Consider the following 19,021-nt stretch of genomic DNA (forward strand, 5'->3'; position numbering starts at 1 on the left):
AATTTTCAGGTCTCCCCAGCCTGGTTTGCACAGCACTGTGGTGGTTGTTGTAGTCAGGGTTGCTGTAGAGCCTTTGACAGCTGATTTTCTTCTCCTGTTTTTAATTTTCAGGTCTCCCTAACCTGTTTGCACAACACTGTGGTAGTTATTGCAGTCAGGGTTGTTGTGGAGCCCTTGGCAGCTGTTTTTGTTCCCTGTTTTCCATTTTCAGGTCTCCCTGGCCTAGTTTGCACAGCACTGTGGTGGTTGTTGTAGTCAGGATTGTTGTGGAGCCCTTGGCAGCTGGTTTTCTTCTCCTATTTTGCATTTTCAGGTCCCCCTAACCTGTTTACACAGCACTGTGGTGGTTGTTGTAGTCAGGGTGGTTGTGGAGCCCTTGGCAGCTGGTTTTCTTCTCCTACTTTTAATTTTCAGGTCTCCCTGGCCTGGTTTGCACAGCACTGTGATGGCTGCCTCAGCTCGGGGTTCCCACGTGCGGCAGTGTTTGGTTCCTGAGGGCCTCCGAGCTGTTATTTGTACACAGAACAGCACGTGTGTTACAGAAACAAACGCTGTGACCTTTCAGGCGCCGCAGACATAATCACGGAGCAGCCCTGTAAAATGCACCCAGCAGGGCTTAGCTCAGGTCACAGGGGTATTTAGGGTAATCACTTCTAACAAATGGCTCTTGAGCTGAAAGACATTTCTAAGGCAAAACAAATTATCAAATGCATTACGTTTTTAGCTTTCTGAGCTAATTGTGGTGTAACTCGAGGCAGAATTTAGTTAAATTTTGACTTTTTTTATAGAAGAATTCCTGTGTTGTCCCATGTTAATGCTCTTCTAAAATGTGCAGTGGGGAGTCTGGTAGAGCCCAGAGCAAAGGCTGGTGACAGACTTGTCTGTGGCTCTGGCTGAATCTGTGCCACAAGGACACATTAAAAGAAAGAACTGCCTGATGTGGTTACTCAGGGACTCTGACGACTCGTGGCTTCACTCCTGGAGTACTAATAATGTATGAAAATGAAGCTCCCAGTGCAGGTGTGGTTTGATACTCCCACGTACCCGTGTGTTAAATACCCTTTTTGTTTGTGTGCTGAGCGGGATTCCATCACTAACCTGACTTTTAACACACAACCAGTGCAATTATGGGGTGAGACTGAAAACTGTGCTCACTTAATTTGGATAAAATCAATGCCCACCCATCCCCAGCGTGCACCAGCTGCCCATTCCACAGCAGCATGACACAAATATCCATGGAAAGGCTGATATCCTTACTCCTGAAGGCATCTTTATGAGGGGTAAGGGAAAGCCTTTTGCAAAGCTCCAGCTCCGTGTGGGGCTGTGCCCCACAGATGGCTCTTTCCAACTGTGCCAGTCATTCCAATCCAGCTCCTGTTGTGAGCCCCAGGAACTGATGGCTGTGTTAGCCCTGACAGAACTGCCAAGGGGAGCCCACGTGGAAGGAAACCCAGGGTTTAAACTTGGCAGGGCTGAGCTGCTGAGAAAAGGTCAGTTTATGCCTTAGGCTCTAAAAAATGGCATCGTTGGGTTGGCGAAGCTCCATCAGCACCAGCCAGGCTTGGTCTGGAGTTTGGGGCTATTAATATTCAGAAGGATCCTTTTTCAGTGCTGGTTTCTAGAACACAACTGCTCGTGGCAGTTCTGAGGTGATTTTGTGCCCCTGTGGTGTTTAATGAGATGCTGGCACCGACAGCACAAAAAGAAGCTTTTTTTTTTGGAGATTCCACATGTAACTGAACGTGTCACTTGTTGGTGTTGTGAATAAGTTATGTGGCACAGTGAATACAGGAGCTTATCTGCCTGCATTCCTGTTTTAAGGAGTATTAGATCTGTTATGGAGATGGATTTTCCGAAGGACCCATTTCAAACGCTCTCATGGAGAGAGGGGTGAGAACAGCAGGGACTTTGCAAACTTTATATGCCATTTTCCCTGATGTGTTGGTGTTTTGAGCATGTTCAGCATGAAATAATGCATCTATTCTTAGAATCTTCTAGTTCATTATAATTCATTTTGTAGCTGTCACCAGCTGGTACTGTTGTTTTTAGAATACCTGGTAGTACTGGTACAAATATAAGCAAGTTCCTGATTTTTAAGGACATACATCTTAGAAAGCTCGGAATTTCCAATGAAAAATGTGTGTTTGTTTTGGCATTAACCTGCAAATAACTTTAATCACCTCCATGTTTCTTGCTTGGTGTGCTTTTATATTGTGTTTTAAAGTCTATATCCTGCACTGCAATGGAAATATAGTCACACCAGCTCCTGTGCTTTCTGAACAGGGCAGGATCCAGTGTCTCACCACAAAGAATTTTAATTCCTAATGAATACAATGAACTTGCAGAATCACTTTTTTTGGTGCCCACATTTTAAATAATTCAAAATAGTTGTAGTTGTAAATCAGCACTGTTCTGGAGTGCAGCACAAATGCTAAAGCCCCAGATGCATTCAGGAATGATTAGTGCCTGGAGCTCCACGTTGTGGCACAGTGCTGACTGCAGCACTTCCCATCCCTCTGCCAAGGGGGGGAATGCTGCTTGGGATTTTGTTGCAGAAATGTTATTTCAGAGCTCCACAAGCCCTTTTTCTTTTTTTTTCCCCTTGGTCAGTTTTATCTGGTATTGATTAGATTCAGTAAAAATCAGATTTTATTACAAAATCACGGTTTAGCACATAAGATCTTTAAGTGATCTGAATTTCTGTTGAAGGGAAATTACCTCTGTTTATCTGCTCATCTGCAGATGACATTTCTTCCAGCCTGATGTGTCTTAAATGTTGAGAAGTTTTGTTCAGAAGAGCTGTTGGGTTCCTGCAGTTTGATCCACAGGTGCCATCCCACAGGAGGTAAATCAGGAACCATCTCAAGCCATTTTGAATGTGTTGGATTTTCAGCATGAAATGTGAACCCAAAACCTGCACTGCCATACCCTGTCTTCAGCTGGTTTATTTTTCCATTATCAGATGTGTTGACCAAACTCTTTGTGCCATCTGTTGCTAAATTATGTTCTGATAAATGTTCTTTATCCAGGCACTTTCAGCCTTCTTGCTTTTACTCCATGTTGCCTTTGGTATTAACTGATACCAAGAGCAAAGAAAACAAATACAATGCAGTGGCCATGGCAGCCTCCTACCTGATTTAGTTATTTAGTGTTGGGTATTTTGGAATGACTTCAGTTCATCTTAAAAGTCATGAGAAGCAATTTTAGCTCGGAGCAGCATATTTCAATGAGTCACATTAAATGCACATGTGCAGCTAATAATAAATCAATGAATTTCCATGCTCACCATGCAACACTCATACAGAAAATAAGGGGTTTATTGTCAATATCTATGGGAGATTTTCCCCCATTGTGGGGAAGTGCCTCGCTGAGGATCACAGGAGTAAAACTACTCCAGTTGTACGTGGAAGGAACTCTCACGATGCCAGTACACTGGAGGAGCTCCTTAGAAATTCAGATTAGCCAGTCATAAAACCCAAATATTAAACTCTGCTTTAATGTTCAGCAAAAATACACCCATTTCTTTCTGGGTGTAGGTTTCAGGTGGGAAGGAGGTGGTGTCACTGCAGAACACTTTCCCTCTGCACTCAGAGAACAAACCCCAGTGTCCCTCCGGGCTGGCAGCTCATCCTTAAATTTGTGCTGAGGGAAGGATGGGAGCTGGTTGGAGATGGGATCAGGGAGAGAATCCCATTGGTGAGCCACGTCCTAGCCTTGGCAGGGGGCTCTGCTGGTGACAACTGAGGCAGTGTGGAGATAACAAGTCTGTAACACAGCAAGTGTTGAGATAATGTTATCTGAGTGCTTGCTGTGCTGGGAAACTGTGACCTCGGGGCTTTACTCCACCACTGCCAAAACACCGAGGGCAGTTTGTGTTTATACCAAGTTTCTGCAGGTACATCTCATACATTAAAAAAAATAAATGCAATAGGATGTGTGAGACAACATAAGGATTTATAAATACAATTATTAAAAGGCCTGGTAGTTCTAGAAACTGATGCTCTCTTCTCCCCTCTTTTTATTTCTTTGAGGTGGCCGAGAGGAAGAGATAACAGAGAGACAAGGAATCGTTGCCAAACAATATGATTTTAATCTGCAACTTGGCCTCTGTGTTCTTACTCTGTGCCATACAAAGATTAGTGACTTGGGGCAGAGCTGAGACAGAAATCCAGACTGGTTTTGTGTCACCAAGTATCAGTGTCCCTTGTGACACTGTTGCTCATGAACACAAAGAAGTTTCAGGCCCTGTGACAGAGTGAAATAATTGCCACACCTGGGTTCAGCTGCTCTTCCTTAGCCCTGGGACAGTCCTGAGCCTTGGGACAAGCTCCAGCTGCAGGCAGGGCAGTGCCCAGCTCTTCCTTAGCCTTGGAACAAGCTCCAGCTGCAGGCAGGGCAGTGCCCAGCTCTTCCTTAGCCTTGGAACAAGCTCTAGCTGCAGGCAGGGCAGTGTCCAGCCCTGTCTGTAGCTCCAGCCCAGAGAAGATGCTGCATCCAGGGTGGCCCTGAGTCTCTGGTGGCCGGGGGTTGATGTTTGGGGTGACAGAGCAGCAGGAGTTTCCAGGTTGGTGTTTCCCATATTTGAGTGTGGATCTGTGAGAGGGCACAGCAGAGAGACCTCGGCTGTGAGGGCTCCATCCCAGGGCAGGAATGGGGTTTTTGTGCTGTCTGCCATTTGTTGGGAGGCTGTTGGCATCCAGAAAACTCTGGAATTGGCCGTGTCTGGAAATGCTTTCATTTTTGGTTTAGTTGTGGTGTCTGCAAAACCTGTTCCCAATTGTGCTGTGATTCTCAGTGTATATTGTGAACTCCCAGAGCTGTCCTTCTGGATAACTCACTGTGATTCCAGCCTGGGCAGGGTTCAGATCCCAGCTGGTGGGCAGAGGGTCTGTTATGGGTTTCTTACAGGCACGAGGAATGCCACAGGAATATTTTGCCTCTCAGACTTTGTGGGCACTGCTCGTCACACCAGCCAGGCCCTGCTCTCATCCCGCTGCCTCTCCTGCCTGTCTGGGAGCAGTGCAACCTGCCCTCTTCCCAGGGAGTGCCTGGGAATCACTGTGGAGACGCCTCCTTTTTGGGAGCTGGGGGTTTTTAACCTTTTGAACGTGTGATTTCCCCTAAAGGCCAGAGAATGTGTCCCGGCCTTTTCCATTTGCTGCCCGCTCTCAGTTCCAGGTACTCTCTGCTCTCCTGGAGGGTGTGAGGGAGCTCTCCCTGCTGGCACAGCTGCCTGCCTGTCCCTGCAGCTCCCAAATTGGGCCATGGTCCATCCTGGAGGAATGTGCTGCAGTTCTGGGCACGGGGAGAGTGCAGCATTCCTCTCACTTGGGGAGAATCCCACTGTGCACTGCCCAGGATTTAAGGCCGCTCTGCCCTGCAACAGAGGCTCTTCTGACTGACTTCTCTGACATCAAAGCCTTTCCTCCCATCCCACTGTGGGACCTGGTTCAAACTTCACCGAGGGGTTTTTATTTCCAGATGATTTAAGAAGAGGTGATTTTCATCCTGGATTGCTCATTTTTGTTCAGGAGTGTTATTGAGTGTTGGGGTGTCCAGGTGCTGCCATCTCTTGCCCAGACCCCACTGGGACCTGTCCTGTCGCTTTAGACAAATTTAAAGGAAATTATTTGGTTATACTCTCACTCTTACGTTCCAAACCTGCCTTTTTATGCCCTCTTTTTTGTAGTCCCCATCAAACAAGTGATTTGGTGTGACTGTTTTCCTGATGCTTGTGCCTTGCTGCTGCCTCTTTTCTGAGATTGGGCTTAATAAAGCTGTTTTAGGGTAGCTGTGAGTTGAGGGCTTTCAGATCCCAGCCTTAATTTTGAGGAGAATTAGAGCAGCCATACAATTTATTGATCACAAAATATAATTAATTGTCCAGACTTAGTGGCTTTATAGACACTTGTTTATAAAATAAAGGAGAGGAACAAGAGGCTGCCAGCAGCCCAGAGGCAGGGGAGGGCCATCAACCTCCTCTATAGAGAAATAAATATTTAAAAACACTCATCTTGAAATTGTTCTAAAAATAGGATGAATATGTACAAATACAGGATTCTCAGATTTTCACCATGTTCTTCCAAGGAATTTTCCCTGTCAGCTTTGGCATCAGGTTCCCACTGCACTTCCCAGGTGTGTAGAGAGGTCGCAGTGTTTGGGACAAACCAAGATTGGCAGGGATGATTCCAGTCATTAAAATAATAATAATGATAAAATTCATGTCATGAAACTAATTTCAAATGTCCCTCTGATAAAGGAAAAAAAAATTGGTTATGTTCAGTTAAGGTTTTTTTGTAGATTCTTCTTCCCCAAATCCCAAAGTAATTGTTACTGGCAGGTTTTTATTGTTATTTTCCTGAGGTAATTGATTTCCACATTTGTCGTGTGTTTTGAAATCTGTTGTGAGGTTCAGTTTGTCTTTATACACAGGTGTGCTTCAGTACCTACACTCCAAACTCAATTTTAAGTTGGCATTTTTGTCATTGAGGTGATTAAAAATAATCTCTTTACAGTTGGAATTCAGACTCAGGTTCCAGTGGGTATTTATACAAACCTCCCAACAACTGGAAACAATACCTGAGCGCATCAGATGTTCTCCTCTCTCTGCCAACCTTGTGCTGGTTAAACACAGTCAGATTTTCCTAATCCTCATCTGATTTTTTATATATGAGCAAATTTAATGTAATGTTATTTTCTTCAAGTCATTTACAGTAACCGAGGGATTGACATTCAGGAAGATTATGAGAAGTCCTAAATATCACATTGACAGGGGGATTCAGCTGCATTTTTAGGCATCTCCAAAGTTATTTAAGGTAATGAAGATCCCAGAGGAAACAGCTGAAAAGCAGTTGATGGCAGCTGCAGGTGATTAGGTGCCAAACTGAAGGTTTGACACTTTATTTGAAGGTTCTTCCGTGTTACAGGGAAAAAAAATCCCTGCAATTCTTAGGAGAAGGACACAGATCTTTTCTTTTATTACAAAAGGCTCTGTGACATTGCTATTTCTTTGTATTTCTGTCCTTCTGTTTCAACAGTTATTTTAATTTTAGCATGTAGGTCTCAGTGAACGCAGTGGAAATATTCTTGGAAGTGTTGTGCTGGCTGGAGAGCACAGTGCTCAGCATTTTTCACACCTCAGCCCTAATAAATAACAGATATTCTCTGTATGTTGGGTACATTCCATTTGGAAAGGTGACATCCTGACTGATGGACCATCCTGACCATCAGGCACCTGGAAAGAGGAGGAAAGGCTTCTGAAAAAACACCTGTAAAAAAGGGGACAGTTCCTGCTCAGTGTGACCAGAGGACTGTCACAGATCTGCAGTCTTCTGAAATGTTTCTAATTTTTATAAAATAGGATGAGAAGAGCAGGCCTCACTTAAGTTTGTGTGAGATTTTCTCATGGAAAATCTGTCTGTGGTGGCACTGGCTGTGTGCCTGTAAAAAGCCAAAGAGAGCAAGAAATTCAGAGCCTCAAACTCTCCCTGGTAGGGTTAATCCCAGTAGGGTTTATACTGAATTAATCCAGCTGAAATATATTTCCAAAGGAATTCCCAGTGACGTGGCTGAGCATTTTCACTTCATACCACACCCAAGGCATAAATAATTGAATTTCGATGTCCCCAACATTTGTTTTCCCAATGCATTAGATGCTTCAGTCTGGTCCAGGTTTCTGATTTGGAGCTGCTTCTAGGGAATATATGGCCCGTTGTCCCCCGTGGGTCAGGAATGGCTGGGGCCTTGCTCAGCAGGGTCACCTGGTTATCACGCTTCTGTCCTTTCTTCCTCTCCTCTGGGTCACAGTTTTGACTCAAAACCCTGATGGTGATTAGTCTTGGTTCCTTGTGTAAGTCATTAATGCATGCAAAGGGAATGGACAGTGCAGCTGTGCCAAATTAGTGACCTTTTCATGATTGTACTTGGACAGGTATGAACTGAGAAGTCAAGGTGTTATAACAGACTTTGTAGAGCAGGGGAGAGAGTTTGGAAGGCATCCCGTGTGCCTTGCTGGTGGTTTCTGATATTTTGAATATCTGATCAGAATGAATACAGGAATGAGTGTTCTAAAAACCTCCAGAGATAGAGGGGGAGGCTTCTCAAAAGCCTGTCAGCCCCAGTTTTTGAACCAGGTTGAAAGAAATGTAAATAAAGTAAAATAACCAAATCAGTCTGAACACGGTGCTGACTGTCCTTGGGAGCTCCTGTCTGATCTGCATTTTGGGTTTGGCTGTTTCTGGGGTGCCTTTGTTGGTGCAAAGATCGTGGATCTGGGAGGAAAGCTGGGTACTGATGATGTTGGAAGGCTCCAGTGAGGACCTGGATGATGTGTGGGATTTTGGGGATTTGAGGTGTGTCTGGATGTGCTGCAGAGCGAAGTGGGGTCTGGGTCAAGCCTCGTGCTCAGGCTGTGGGGAAGGATGGGCTGCTCTGAGCTTGGGGAGGGTTCTCCACTTGGATTTGATGGGAGATCTGGCTCCCATTTGCAGTGAGAGTGATTTGTGCAGCCTGGTATTTAAGGAATTGGGAGCTGTGCTGCAGGCAGGAATGTCAGAGCCTGGGAGCACATGCCAGAGCGGGATCAGCAGTGTGCTGACAGCGCTTCCTTGGAATGAAATTCCGCTCTGGTACCAAAGTAAACGTTTTCCTTGGGATCTGCCAGGACTTGGGAGGAAGGGAGGAAGTCCCCAGGCCTTGATCTTTATTATTTTTGGTCCTGAGAGCTGAGCTTATGGCAGTGACTGGAACCAGAGGAGTTGAACTCTGCTGTCGCTGCTGCTTCCCCAGCAAAGCCGGGTGGGGGAGCCCAGGGAGGACACAGAGGGCTTGGAGCTGGATAGTCTGAGCTGCTGGGCAGGGGGTGCCAGCAGGGACAGCAGCTCCAGGAGCTCTGCTCTGAAGAGAACAAACACTGGAGTGATGGAGTTTGGTTGGGCTCTTTCTGGAGCTGAGCCTGATTCAGTTTGGATTCAGTGCTAGAGATGATCCATCTTTCACTAGTGAAGTGTTTGTTGCTGGGCATCAGCAGGAGTATTCATTCCTGTTATTCTTTAATCTGGCCTATTTGCAGGAAAGCAAAATGGGCTAATACTGTATCTGTACTGTATATTGTACCTTTCCCCCTACAATTAGTTTTATACACTTTTACTCCCAGACTAACGTTCTGATCTTAATGATTAATTCTGGTGCTGGGTGATTCTCCATTGAAAGTCCTGGCATGCATTCCCTTCCCTCCAAAAACGTGAATCTGTTGTCTTTCAGCCCCTGCTTGTGTGTATTTCTCATTCTCACAGTGTTTATGGGGAGCTGTGAATGTTACATGGTCTGTTCCTGCCAGACCACTTTGCAGGAGACTCAAAAGGGTCCTTGTGTGGTCCCAAAAGGCAATTTTTTTCTCTTCAGTTCAATATCAGCCAGGCAAGACCCCCAGTCAAACCCTGTAGGAAGCTTGCAGAATCCAGAGGATTTCTGTAATATCCTAAAGACAGGGGTTGAAAATACCTCCTTTACAAATAGCTTTGCTCTCTGCTTTAGAAAGGCTGACCTGCTGCTGTGGACTCTGTGCAGAAATTATCCCCACTTGATCTTAGACCAGATTTCTCATGGGTTTTTTTATTTGTTAAGACTTCTTTTATATTAAAGGCTCTCATCCTGTGCAAGGAAACTAATGGGCTTTGATTAAATAATTGGGCTTTGCTTTAATTTTGTATTTCTTGTGTGTGCAGAAATCCATTGTTCAGGGGTTTTTATGACATGAATTGGTTTGTTTTTCCTCTGGGGACAAGGCAGCTGGATAGAAATACCTGGAATCTGTGACCCATTTTGTCCCATGTCCCCTTCCCTCCCTCCCTCCTCGTGTAAATTAATAATCTATTTACTTCTTCAACACTGTGGGTGGTGCAACTTCTTTCCCTCGTGAAAATCAACATCTAAGGAAACCTTTTATTTCATGAAATTCAGTTATTGCTCCAAAGTACTTCAGAATCCAGGATGGCAGCACCAAGGAAGTGCAGTTGTCACCTGTCACTTAAGTCACTTTTTCTCTCCAGATTTTGCTCAGCTGACCATTTCCTTGGTGCCTGTTTTTGGTGGTAGGATTTGAGGCTCACAGAGGAGCGAGGACAGGGTGTTTGATGGTCAGAGTTGAAGGGAGTGAGAACTGTCTCTAAAACCCACCAAGGATGGCCCAGAGCCAAAGCCAAAACCCCTCAAACGGTGCCCAGCTGTTGAACTGGACAGGAACATTGCTGCAGGCTTCCCACTGCAGCTCTGAGCATTCCCACTCCATTAAAATGATGACAAAAGGCACAAAATGTGCTTTGTTTCCTTTTTTTCTCGTGGCTTTCTGGCAAGGAGTGTTGAAGCAAATAGTTTGCTGTGATGAGAGGCTGTTCCATGGGCAGAATGAAGTGAGAACATTTTCATCAGCACTCATTTCACATTAAACTGGATAATCTGTGGCCAATCCGTGGTTCACCTTAGCCCATTGTCAACATTTTATAACATTCATGTGCTTTTATGTTCCTTAATGGAGATTCTCATGAGGTATTAGGCAAACACCTTTCAGGTTCCCTTTTTTATTCCCTGGAATAGAACTTGAATTAGAACTTGAATTAGAACTTGGAATAGAACTTGGAATAGAACTTGAATTAGAACTGGAATAGAACTGGAATAAAACTTGAATTAGAACTTGAATAGAACTTGAATAAAACTTGAATTAGAACTTGAATAGAACTGGAATAAAACTTGAATTAGAACTTGAATAGAACTTGAATAAAACTTGAATTAGAACTTGAAGAGAACTTGAATAAAACTTGAATTAGAACTTGAAGAGAACTTGAATAAAACTTGAATTAGAACTTGAAGAGAACTTGAATAAAACTTGAATTAGAACTTGAAGAGAACTTGAATTAGAACTTGAATAGAACTTGAATAAAACTTGAATTAGAACTTGAATAGAACTTGAATAAAACTTGAATTAGAACTTGAATAGAACTTGAATAAAACTTGAATTAGAACTTGAATAGAACTTGAATAAAACTTGAATTAGAACTTGAATAGAACTTGAATAAAACTTGAATTAGAACTTGAATAGAACTTGAATAAAACTTGAATTAGAACTGGAATAGAACTTGAATTAGAACTTGAATAGAACTGGAATAGAACTTGAATTAGAACTTGAATAGAACTGGAATAAAACTTGAATTAGAACTTGAAGAGAACTGGAATAAAACTTGAATTAGAACTTGAAGAGAACTTGAATAAAACTTGAATTAGAACTTGAAGAGAACTTGAATAAAACTTGAATTAGAACTTGAAGAGAACTTGAATAAAACTTGAATTAGAACTTGAAGAGAACTTGAATAAAACTTGAATTAGAACTTGAAGAGAACTTGAATAAAACTTGAATTAGAACTTGAAGAGAACTTGAATAAAACTTGAATTAGAACTTGAAGAGAACTTGAATAAAACTTGAATTAGAACTTGAAGAGAACTTGAATAAAACTTGAATTAGAACTTGAAGAGAACTTGAATTAGAACTTGAATAGAACTTGAATTAGAACTTGAATAGAACTTGAATAGATCTTGAATTAGAACTTGAATAGAACTTGAATAGAACTTGAATAGAACTTGAATTAGAACTTGAATTAGAACTTGAATAGAACTTGAATAGAACTTGAATAGAACTTGAATAGAACTTGAATAGAACTTGAATAGAACTTGAATTAGAACTTGAAGAGAACTTGAATAAAACTTGAATTAGAACTTGAAGAGAACTTGAATTAGAACTTGAATTAGAACTTGAAGAGAACTTGAATAGAACTTGAATAGAACTTGAATTAGAACTTGAATAGAACTTGAATTAGAACTTGAATAGAACTTGAATAGAACTTGAATAGAACTTGAATTAGAACTTGAATAGAACTTGAATTAGAACTTGAATAGAACTTGAATTAGAACTTGAATAGAACTTGAATTAGAACTTGAATAGAACTTGAATTAGAACTTGAATAGAACTTGAATTAGAACTTGAATAGAACTTGAATTAGAACTTGAATAGAACTTGAATTAGAACTTGAATGGAACTTGAATAGAACTTGAATTAGAACTTGAATAGAACTTGAATTAGAACTTGAATGGAACTTGAATAGAACTTGAATTAGAACTTGAATAGAACTTGAATTAGAACTTGAATAGAACTTGAATTAGAACTTGAATAGAACTTGAATTAGAACTTGAAGAGAACTTGAATTAGAACTTGAATAGAACTTGAATTAGAACTTGAATAGAACTTGAATTAGAACTTGAATAGAACTTGAATAGAACTTAGAGGAATTTCTGAAGAGCCTTATTTTTACTGCTTGACTCCTGGTTCAAATCCCATTTGTCTGTAATGAACTTATCATTTTAAACCAGTTGAAGACCCGTCTCTGAGGCAGCTGCCAACAGTGTCAGTGATTTGTGCAGTGACAGATCATTCTGTCACATTTGATTATCAATCAGCAGTGAGCCTGAGGACAGGAGGGGGTGTGTTTGGAGTCACAGCCTGCTCAGAGTTCCTTTCCACACTCATAAAGCCGTTTCTCTTGCAGTGAACACTTGTCCTGTGCCTTCACCTTCTTCCTGCACGGGGAAAGCAACGTGTGCACGAGCGTGGAGATCGCCCAGCACCAGCCCATCTACCTGATCACTGAGGAGCACATCCAGATGGCACAGTCCTCCCCCTCGCCCTTCCAAGGTATGGCAGCTGGCCTTGGAGCTCTCTGGAATTCAGGGGTTCTGCTCAGGAAGTTGGGGATGCAAGGGAAAAGGTTGTTAGGATTCAACACCCAGCCAGCGGTGTGGGAATCCTCCAGCGATTTCTACCTGTTAACACTGGTTTTAAAGGCACATTCTTATAGTGAGGAAAGCAAAGAAATGAATCATTTTTTTTGTTTAAAAATGCTTACTGTTTAAGGGAGTGAGTGATTTGATTTTATGTCTGGGCTCAAATCTGAAGCTTCAGTGCTACAAAAATACAAATACTGAGCTTATCTGACTTAGGAGTGCTTTCCATTCATCCAGTCAACTATTTACTAACCTATTTTTAAAATAGGGCGTGAAAAAGTATCAGGAACAATGAAAAACTTGAAGTATCCGTGACTGTTTACTTGCCAGTGTGAGAAATTAGAATTTTACAGAATTCAGTTAATGGCTTGTTAAATTCGTGATGCAGTTTTGCTCTACATTAAAAAAAAAACCCCAAACCCTTCAGGATTTTGAGCCATTGAGTTAGGGTGTCTTTGCTACAGTCTGAAATCGTAATTTCAAAGCAAATAAAGCAGAAATCTTTATAAAGTTCAACATACAGTAAAAAAAACCAACCAACCACACTCAGAGACATATAAAATGATCATTTATAGAGATGTTAATTTATAGAAGCTTTACTGAAAAACATTTTGTTTCTAAATGTAAAGCTTTGACAGAGGCTCAGGCACTTAAATCATAGAAGATTTTATTCCAGTGAGCAAAATTCATGACTCTCTCAAATCAGATATGGCTAAAAGCAAAACTGAGTGGGAATGGAAATCCCTGCTGTTGAACAACTCCTTTTCCTTATTTGTTGTGACTGCATCTTCTTCATGTCTTGGGTTGTGTAAGAAGTCTCATACCTGTCCTCTGTCCTTCCTTGGGAAAGCAAAGGATGCACACTCATCCCTTTACCACAGTGCTGCTTCACTACTCTGGAATTAGTGGAAATCCATTAATTGGGGGAATTGTTATTGGCCTAAACTGCAGAAAGGTCCCTTCTTAGCTGAACAGGAACCGTGCAGGACCAGGGCAGGTTTAGGTTCACACCCTGCCCGGGTTTGCAGCAGCTGCCCCTGGAGCCAGATCCTTCCCTGCCCGGGCAGAGGGAGGAGCAGAGCTGGAACAGACCTGTGTTCCCAGCTGGATGGGGCTGTGCAGGGGTGCAGGTCCCACAGGGCAGAGCTGTTCCCAGCTGGATGGGGCTGTGCAGGTCCCACAGGGCAGGGCTGTATTCCCAGCTGGATGGGGCTGTGCAGGGGTGCAGGTCCCCTGGAGCAGAGCTGTGTTCCCAGCTGGATGGGGCAGTGCAGGGGTGCAGGTCCCACAGGGCAGAGCTGTGTTCCCAGCTGGATGGGGCTGTGCAGGGGTGCAGGTCCCACAAGGCAGAGCTGTGTTCCCAGCTGGATGGGGCTGTGCAGGGGTGCAGGTCCCACAGGGCAGAGCTGTTCCCAGCTGGATGGGGCTGTGCAGGGGTGCAGGTCCCACAGGGCAGAGCTGTTCCCAGCTGGATGGGGCTGTGCAGGGGTGCAGGTCCCCCCCAGAGCTGCTGCAGGGCTGTGTCTGTCCCTCTGCAGTGCTGGTGAGTCCCTACGGGCTCAACGGGACCCTCACGGGCCAGTCCTACAAGATGTCTGACCCGGCCACACGGAAGCTGATGGAGGAGTGGCAGTACTTCTACCCCATGGTGCTGAAGAAGAAAGAAGGCATGAAAGAGGAGGAGGAGCTGGGCTATGACAACGATTTCCCTGTGGCAGTCGAAGTCATTGTTGGTGAGTTTCAATATTTTCCTCCTCGTGATTTGGGGGGGGGATCTAATTAATCAAAACCAGCCATTATAATTTTCCTATATTCTCTTGTAGCTCTCTTGATACTGGAACATCTGACTAGTTACTTGCCTCAAGCTTTTGTAGTCCCTGTATCCCACATGCTATTATTCACAGTACTGAGTTGCTTGTCTCAGCTCAGTCCTGGTTGCAGAGGGTTAGATGTGTATTAGGATGGAAATTCCTTGGTTTTTTTGATATTTCACATGATAAGTTTTGTCAAATTGACATTGGAAACAAGTGCAAGTGGCTGAGAATGCTGGATATGATCAGTTGTGTTTAAGGCTCATGGTTTTCCCTCCCTCTCTCCGCAGGTGGTGTGAGGATGGTGTATCCTTCAGCCTTTGTTCTCATCTCCCAGAGTGACATCCCCGTGTCACAGAGCACTGCCAGCGCCGGAGGCCACGTAAATGTGGGACAGCAGGGGCTGGGAAGCGTGAAGGATCCTGCCAGTACCTGTGGGATGCCACTCACTCCCCCCACCTCTCCAGAGCAGGCTGTTCTGGGTGAGCACTGAGCCTGGGGCAGGGAGGGTGGGGTGTGAACAGGGGCACATCAAAGGCAGGCAGGGGACTGAAAGTTAGGGGAGAACTTTTGCTGTAGCCAAGGCTTAAAACTCCCCCAAAGAAGACACACCTTTAAACCAGGCTTGAGAATTCAGTTAAGCTCCATTTTCTGTAAGTGCATCATCTTTGTCCAGTGGTGCAAAGAGAGCCTGGATTCTGACAGTGGTTTAGGCAGAATTTGCCAGTTTATGAAGTGTTGGTGTCCTTGTTGGGAGAGTGTTGATTCTTTGTGGCACAAGAGCACAGTGAATTTCCCCTTGGAGAGGGGGAATTTAGGTCTGATATTGGGAAGAAATCCTTCCCTGTGAGGGTGGGGAGGCCCTGGCACAGGTTGCCCAGAGAAGCTGTGGCTGCCCCTGGATCCCTGGAAGTGTCCAAGACCAGGTTGGATAAACTTGGAGCAACCTGGGCTAGTGGGAGGTGTCCCTGCCCATGGCAGGGGGTAGAACTGGATGGGCTTTAAGGTCCTTCCAACCCAAACCTTTCTGTGATTCTGTGCAAGAGTAGGTAGCTCTTTTTATAAAGAACTAGAAATTCAGCACTTAACTAAGCACTTATGTTGGTATAATAAAAATTTGCAAATTCTAGCCGCTCTTTTTGCCCAACACAGCTGAGTTTTGATTAAAGGCCATTGGAAAGGAATTCCTAAGCCTCTGGAATGGTTAAGAAGGAGCTGGGCTTCCCAAAGGAGGTCTGGCATGGGCTGGCATCATGTGCAGATGGCAGATGGAGTCCTGCATGGCAGATCCATGTTTTGTGGGCACACTGTGTGTCCTTTTCCATGGATCCCCAGTAGTTCTGATCTCGGCAGCCGTCCAAGTGCTTGGCATGTAGGGTGCTAAGTCCTTAATATCTCGTCTGCTTGAAGTGTATGTGTGTATCCTGTGCCTCCTCAGACATGAGAAGGAATATCTAACCCTGGAATACAGACAGGGCCTTAAGATGATCAGTGGTTCTCAGTGTGGTTATGCTGTAACCAATTCAGAACTGCAATTTGAAATGGGAGCTCAGGAACAGAGGTGTCAAACATCTGTTTGAGTGCAAACTTCTGAGATAATAAAGAAGAAAATAACTGACACAGAAAAAAAGAAATTATATGGGTTTTTTCCTTTGTAGACTATGTTTTGAAGGCATTTTTACAACTAATTTTTTTTTTCTGTGTAGATTATCTTCTGAACTTGCTCTTTACAGACTTCCCATTGTAACAGAATTACAAGGTAGTTGAGGTTGTCCCAGGACATTGTCCACTCAGGTTTTGAGTATCTCCAAGGACAGAAACTCCACAGCCTCTCTGGGCAGCCTGTTCCAGTGGCTTCCACCTTCACAGGAGAAAGTTTAAATGGAATTCCTGGTGTTTCAGTTGATGCCCATCCCCTCTTACCCTTTCACTGGATGCCACTGGTTATATCCTCTCTATTCTCCCTGTCAGGTGTTTGTGTACATTGATACAATTCCTCCTCCAGCTCTCTCAACCTTTGAATCTTGATGCAAAGCCAAAGAAAAACAGTGATTGTTGACTTCACTGCCATGGAAAAACATGTCTGGATTCACTTGTCCATGAATGGTGCCTACAGATGAAGACAAAGTATTTAGTATTTACTGCTAATAATGCAGAATGTGAGGTGTAAATTCACTTGGAATAGTGTTTTTTCAGGGGAATTGGTAGTTAAAATAAGCAAAAAGCTAATTAGTAACAAACTGAAGCAAGACAATCAACTTTTAAATAAGTCTCTATTCAAGTACTGATGCATGTTTTAATGTGCTATTGTATTTTTCAATTTTTCAACTTGTACAATATCACAAGGGGGATTCTCTTGCTGAATATTTATAAACTATCAGTTATATAAAAGTGTTCTTGTTGTCCAATCTGGCAGTCACAGCTTCTGTTTGATCTCTGCTATTGTTTGAGGGCAGTATGAATTCCTATCACAGGGGTGCCTCTCCAGCAAGCAGTGAAAGGACCCCTTTATTTTATATCAAAAACCATTTTAAAAGACATTGAAAAACTGGAGAAATGGATTGGAAAAAACGTGCCACACAGTCCAGAATCAGCAAATGGAATAAATAAACTGGGTTAGCCTGAGGCACGTGAATAACACTTCAGTTCTGCCCAGTACCAGTTGAAATGTGGGTTTAGTGCCGTGTCCAGTTGGGAAAAGATGGAGAGAATTGAGGTTGTTTAGTCTAGAAAAGCAGGATTTGAAGGAGAGGTGGTGTAACAGCCTTCAGAGAATCAAAGAGGAGGCTTTTCTCTGCAACCAGTATGTAATGAACCTAAACTGGAGCACAGCAGAACTAGGTTGAACAGGAGGGAAAACTTGCTCTGAGGAAGGATGATGAAGTGTTGGAATAAATTTGCTGTTGGGAGGCTACAGAAGTCCCATCAGCAGAGGGGGGGTGGGTTTTGGGGGGTTTGGTGGGGAAATCTTCTGTGTTTGTTTTTAGGGAACAGGTTAGTCAAATATATTAATCCAGCTTTGAGGCAGGGAATGGACTAAATCATCTCTTCAGGTCTCTTTTAACCATATTTTCCCATCATACTTTTCTTTATTTTCCTCCTGCTATTGCCATGTATGGTGCATCTGGGATTCTATAGCAGAGTACAGGATGTTTGTTTATATGCACATTATGTTTGTCTTTATACACAAATTCCTTCCCCCCCTTTGCCAGAGGAGGATGGATTTGTTAATTCTGGAGTTTCTACCTGGCTTTTTGATCACCTGTCAAGTTCCCAATGTTACAGAACATTTAAAACCCAGGGAAATACATGGTTAGAGCCACAAGCCTCAGCAAGTCCAGGGTTTCAGGGGCTTGACTTTACAAGAAGATAACCAGGGAAGGTGTAACTGGAGAAATAAATCTATAACATGAAGAATCAAAGAAGATACAGGGTTGGGCAGCTTGTGCACAGCTTTTAAAAGCTGTGTTTTGCCAGTCAGCTGATGGAAGGGAGCAGGATGCCCGTGTGGCTGCAGGGCTGAGCAGCAGCGAGTCCCCTCAGCCCTTGCACTGCGTCAGGCAGGAGGACAAAGTGTTCTGTGCACTGAGCTGACCTTGTTAAAATGCAGCACATCCTTCCCGGCTCCTCCAGCCCAGACGGAGCCAAAGCTCCCTCTGCTGCTGCAGCTCGGGCTTGGCAGGGTGGGGGTGCTGGAGTTCAGGGATCCAAACAAAAACACGGCACAGGAGGAGAAGAAACATCTGCTCGTGCAATCCCTGGAATGGCTTCTGCAGCACAGGCAGGGAAGGGAAGGGCAAAGCATAAGCCAAGGGTTTTCAGGCTCTCAGCGTGTTGGGGTGATATCTTTGTTTGTTATCTCTTTGATAATCAACACAGATACCACGTACTGAGAGCCTCACATCTGTGTTAATAATGTGTATTATAGGTACTGATGATCAGCTGTGAGAATTTCTGTGCTGCTCAGCTGTAAAACTTTAGCAGAGCAGGTTTGGATTCTGGTATTTCAATTCAGGCATGTTTTAAAGAAACAGCAGAGAGTCCCAGAGTAGTTTGGGTTGGGAGGGACATGAAAGCCCATCCTGTCCCACTCCCTGCCATGGGCAGGGACACCTTCCACCAGCCCAGGTTGCTCCAAGTTTATCCAACCTGGCCTTGGACACTTCCAGGGATCCAGGGGCAGCCACAGCTTCTCTGGGCAACCTGTGCCAGGGCCTCCCCACCCTCACAGCCAACAATTCCTTCCCAATCTCCCATCTCTCCCTGCCCTCTGGCAGTGGGAAGCCATTCTCCCTCATCCTGTCCCTCCATCCCTTGTCCCCAGTCCCTCTCCAGCTCTCCTGGAGCCCCTTCAGGCCCTGCAAGGGGCTCTCAGCTCTCCC

General features: G+C 44.0%; 1 protein-coding gene across 1 annotated transcript in view; it reads left to right on the forward strand.

The window, feature by feature from the left end:
• The window catches only part of MED13L (mediator complex subunit 13L), a 178,263-nt gene that overhangs the window by 115,658 nt on the left and 43,584 nt on the right, over positions 1 to 19,021 (forward strand). The window contains exons 5-7 of the mRNA XM_032705450.1: positions 12,594 to 12,739; positions 14,367 to 14,561; positions 14,930 to 15,121. Coding sequence (XP_032561341.1) covers positions 12,594 to 12,739; positions 14,367 to 14,561; positions 14,930 to 15,121 — 533 coding nt within the window. The remainder of the gene's footprint in view (positions 1 to 12,593; positions 12,740 to 14,366; positions 14,562 to 14,929; positions 15,122 to 19,021) is intronic.

Source organism: Chiroxiphia lanceolata, chromosome 18 (genome assembly GCF_009829145.1).
Source record: "Chiroxiphia lanceolata isolate bChiLan1 chromosome 18, bChiLan1.pri, whole genome shotgun sequence".
NCBI lineage: Eukaryota > Metazoa > Chordata > Aves > Passeriformes > Pipridae > Chiroxiphia > Chiroxiphia lanceolata.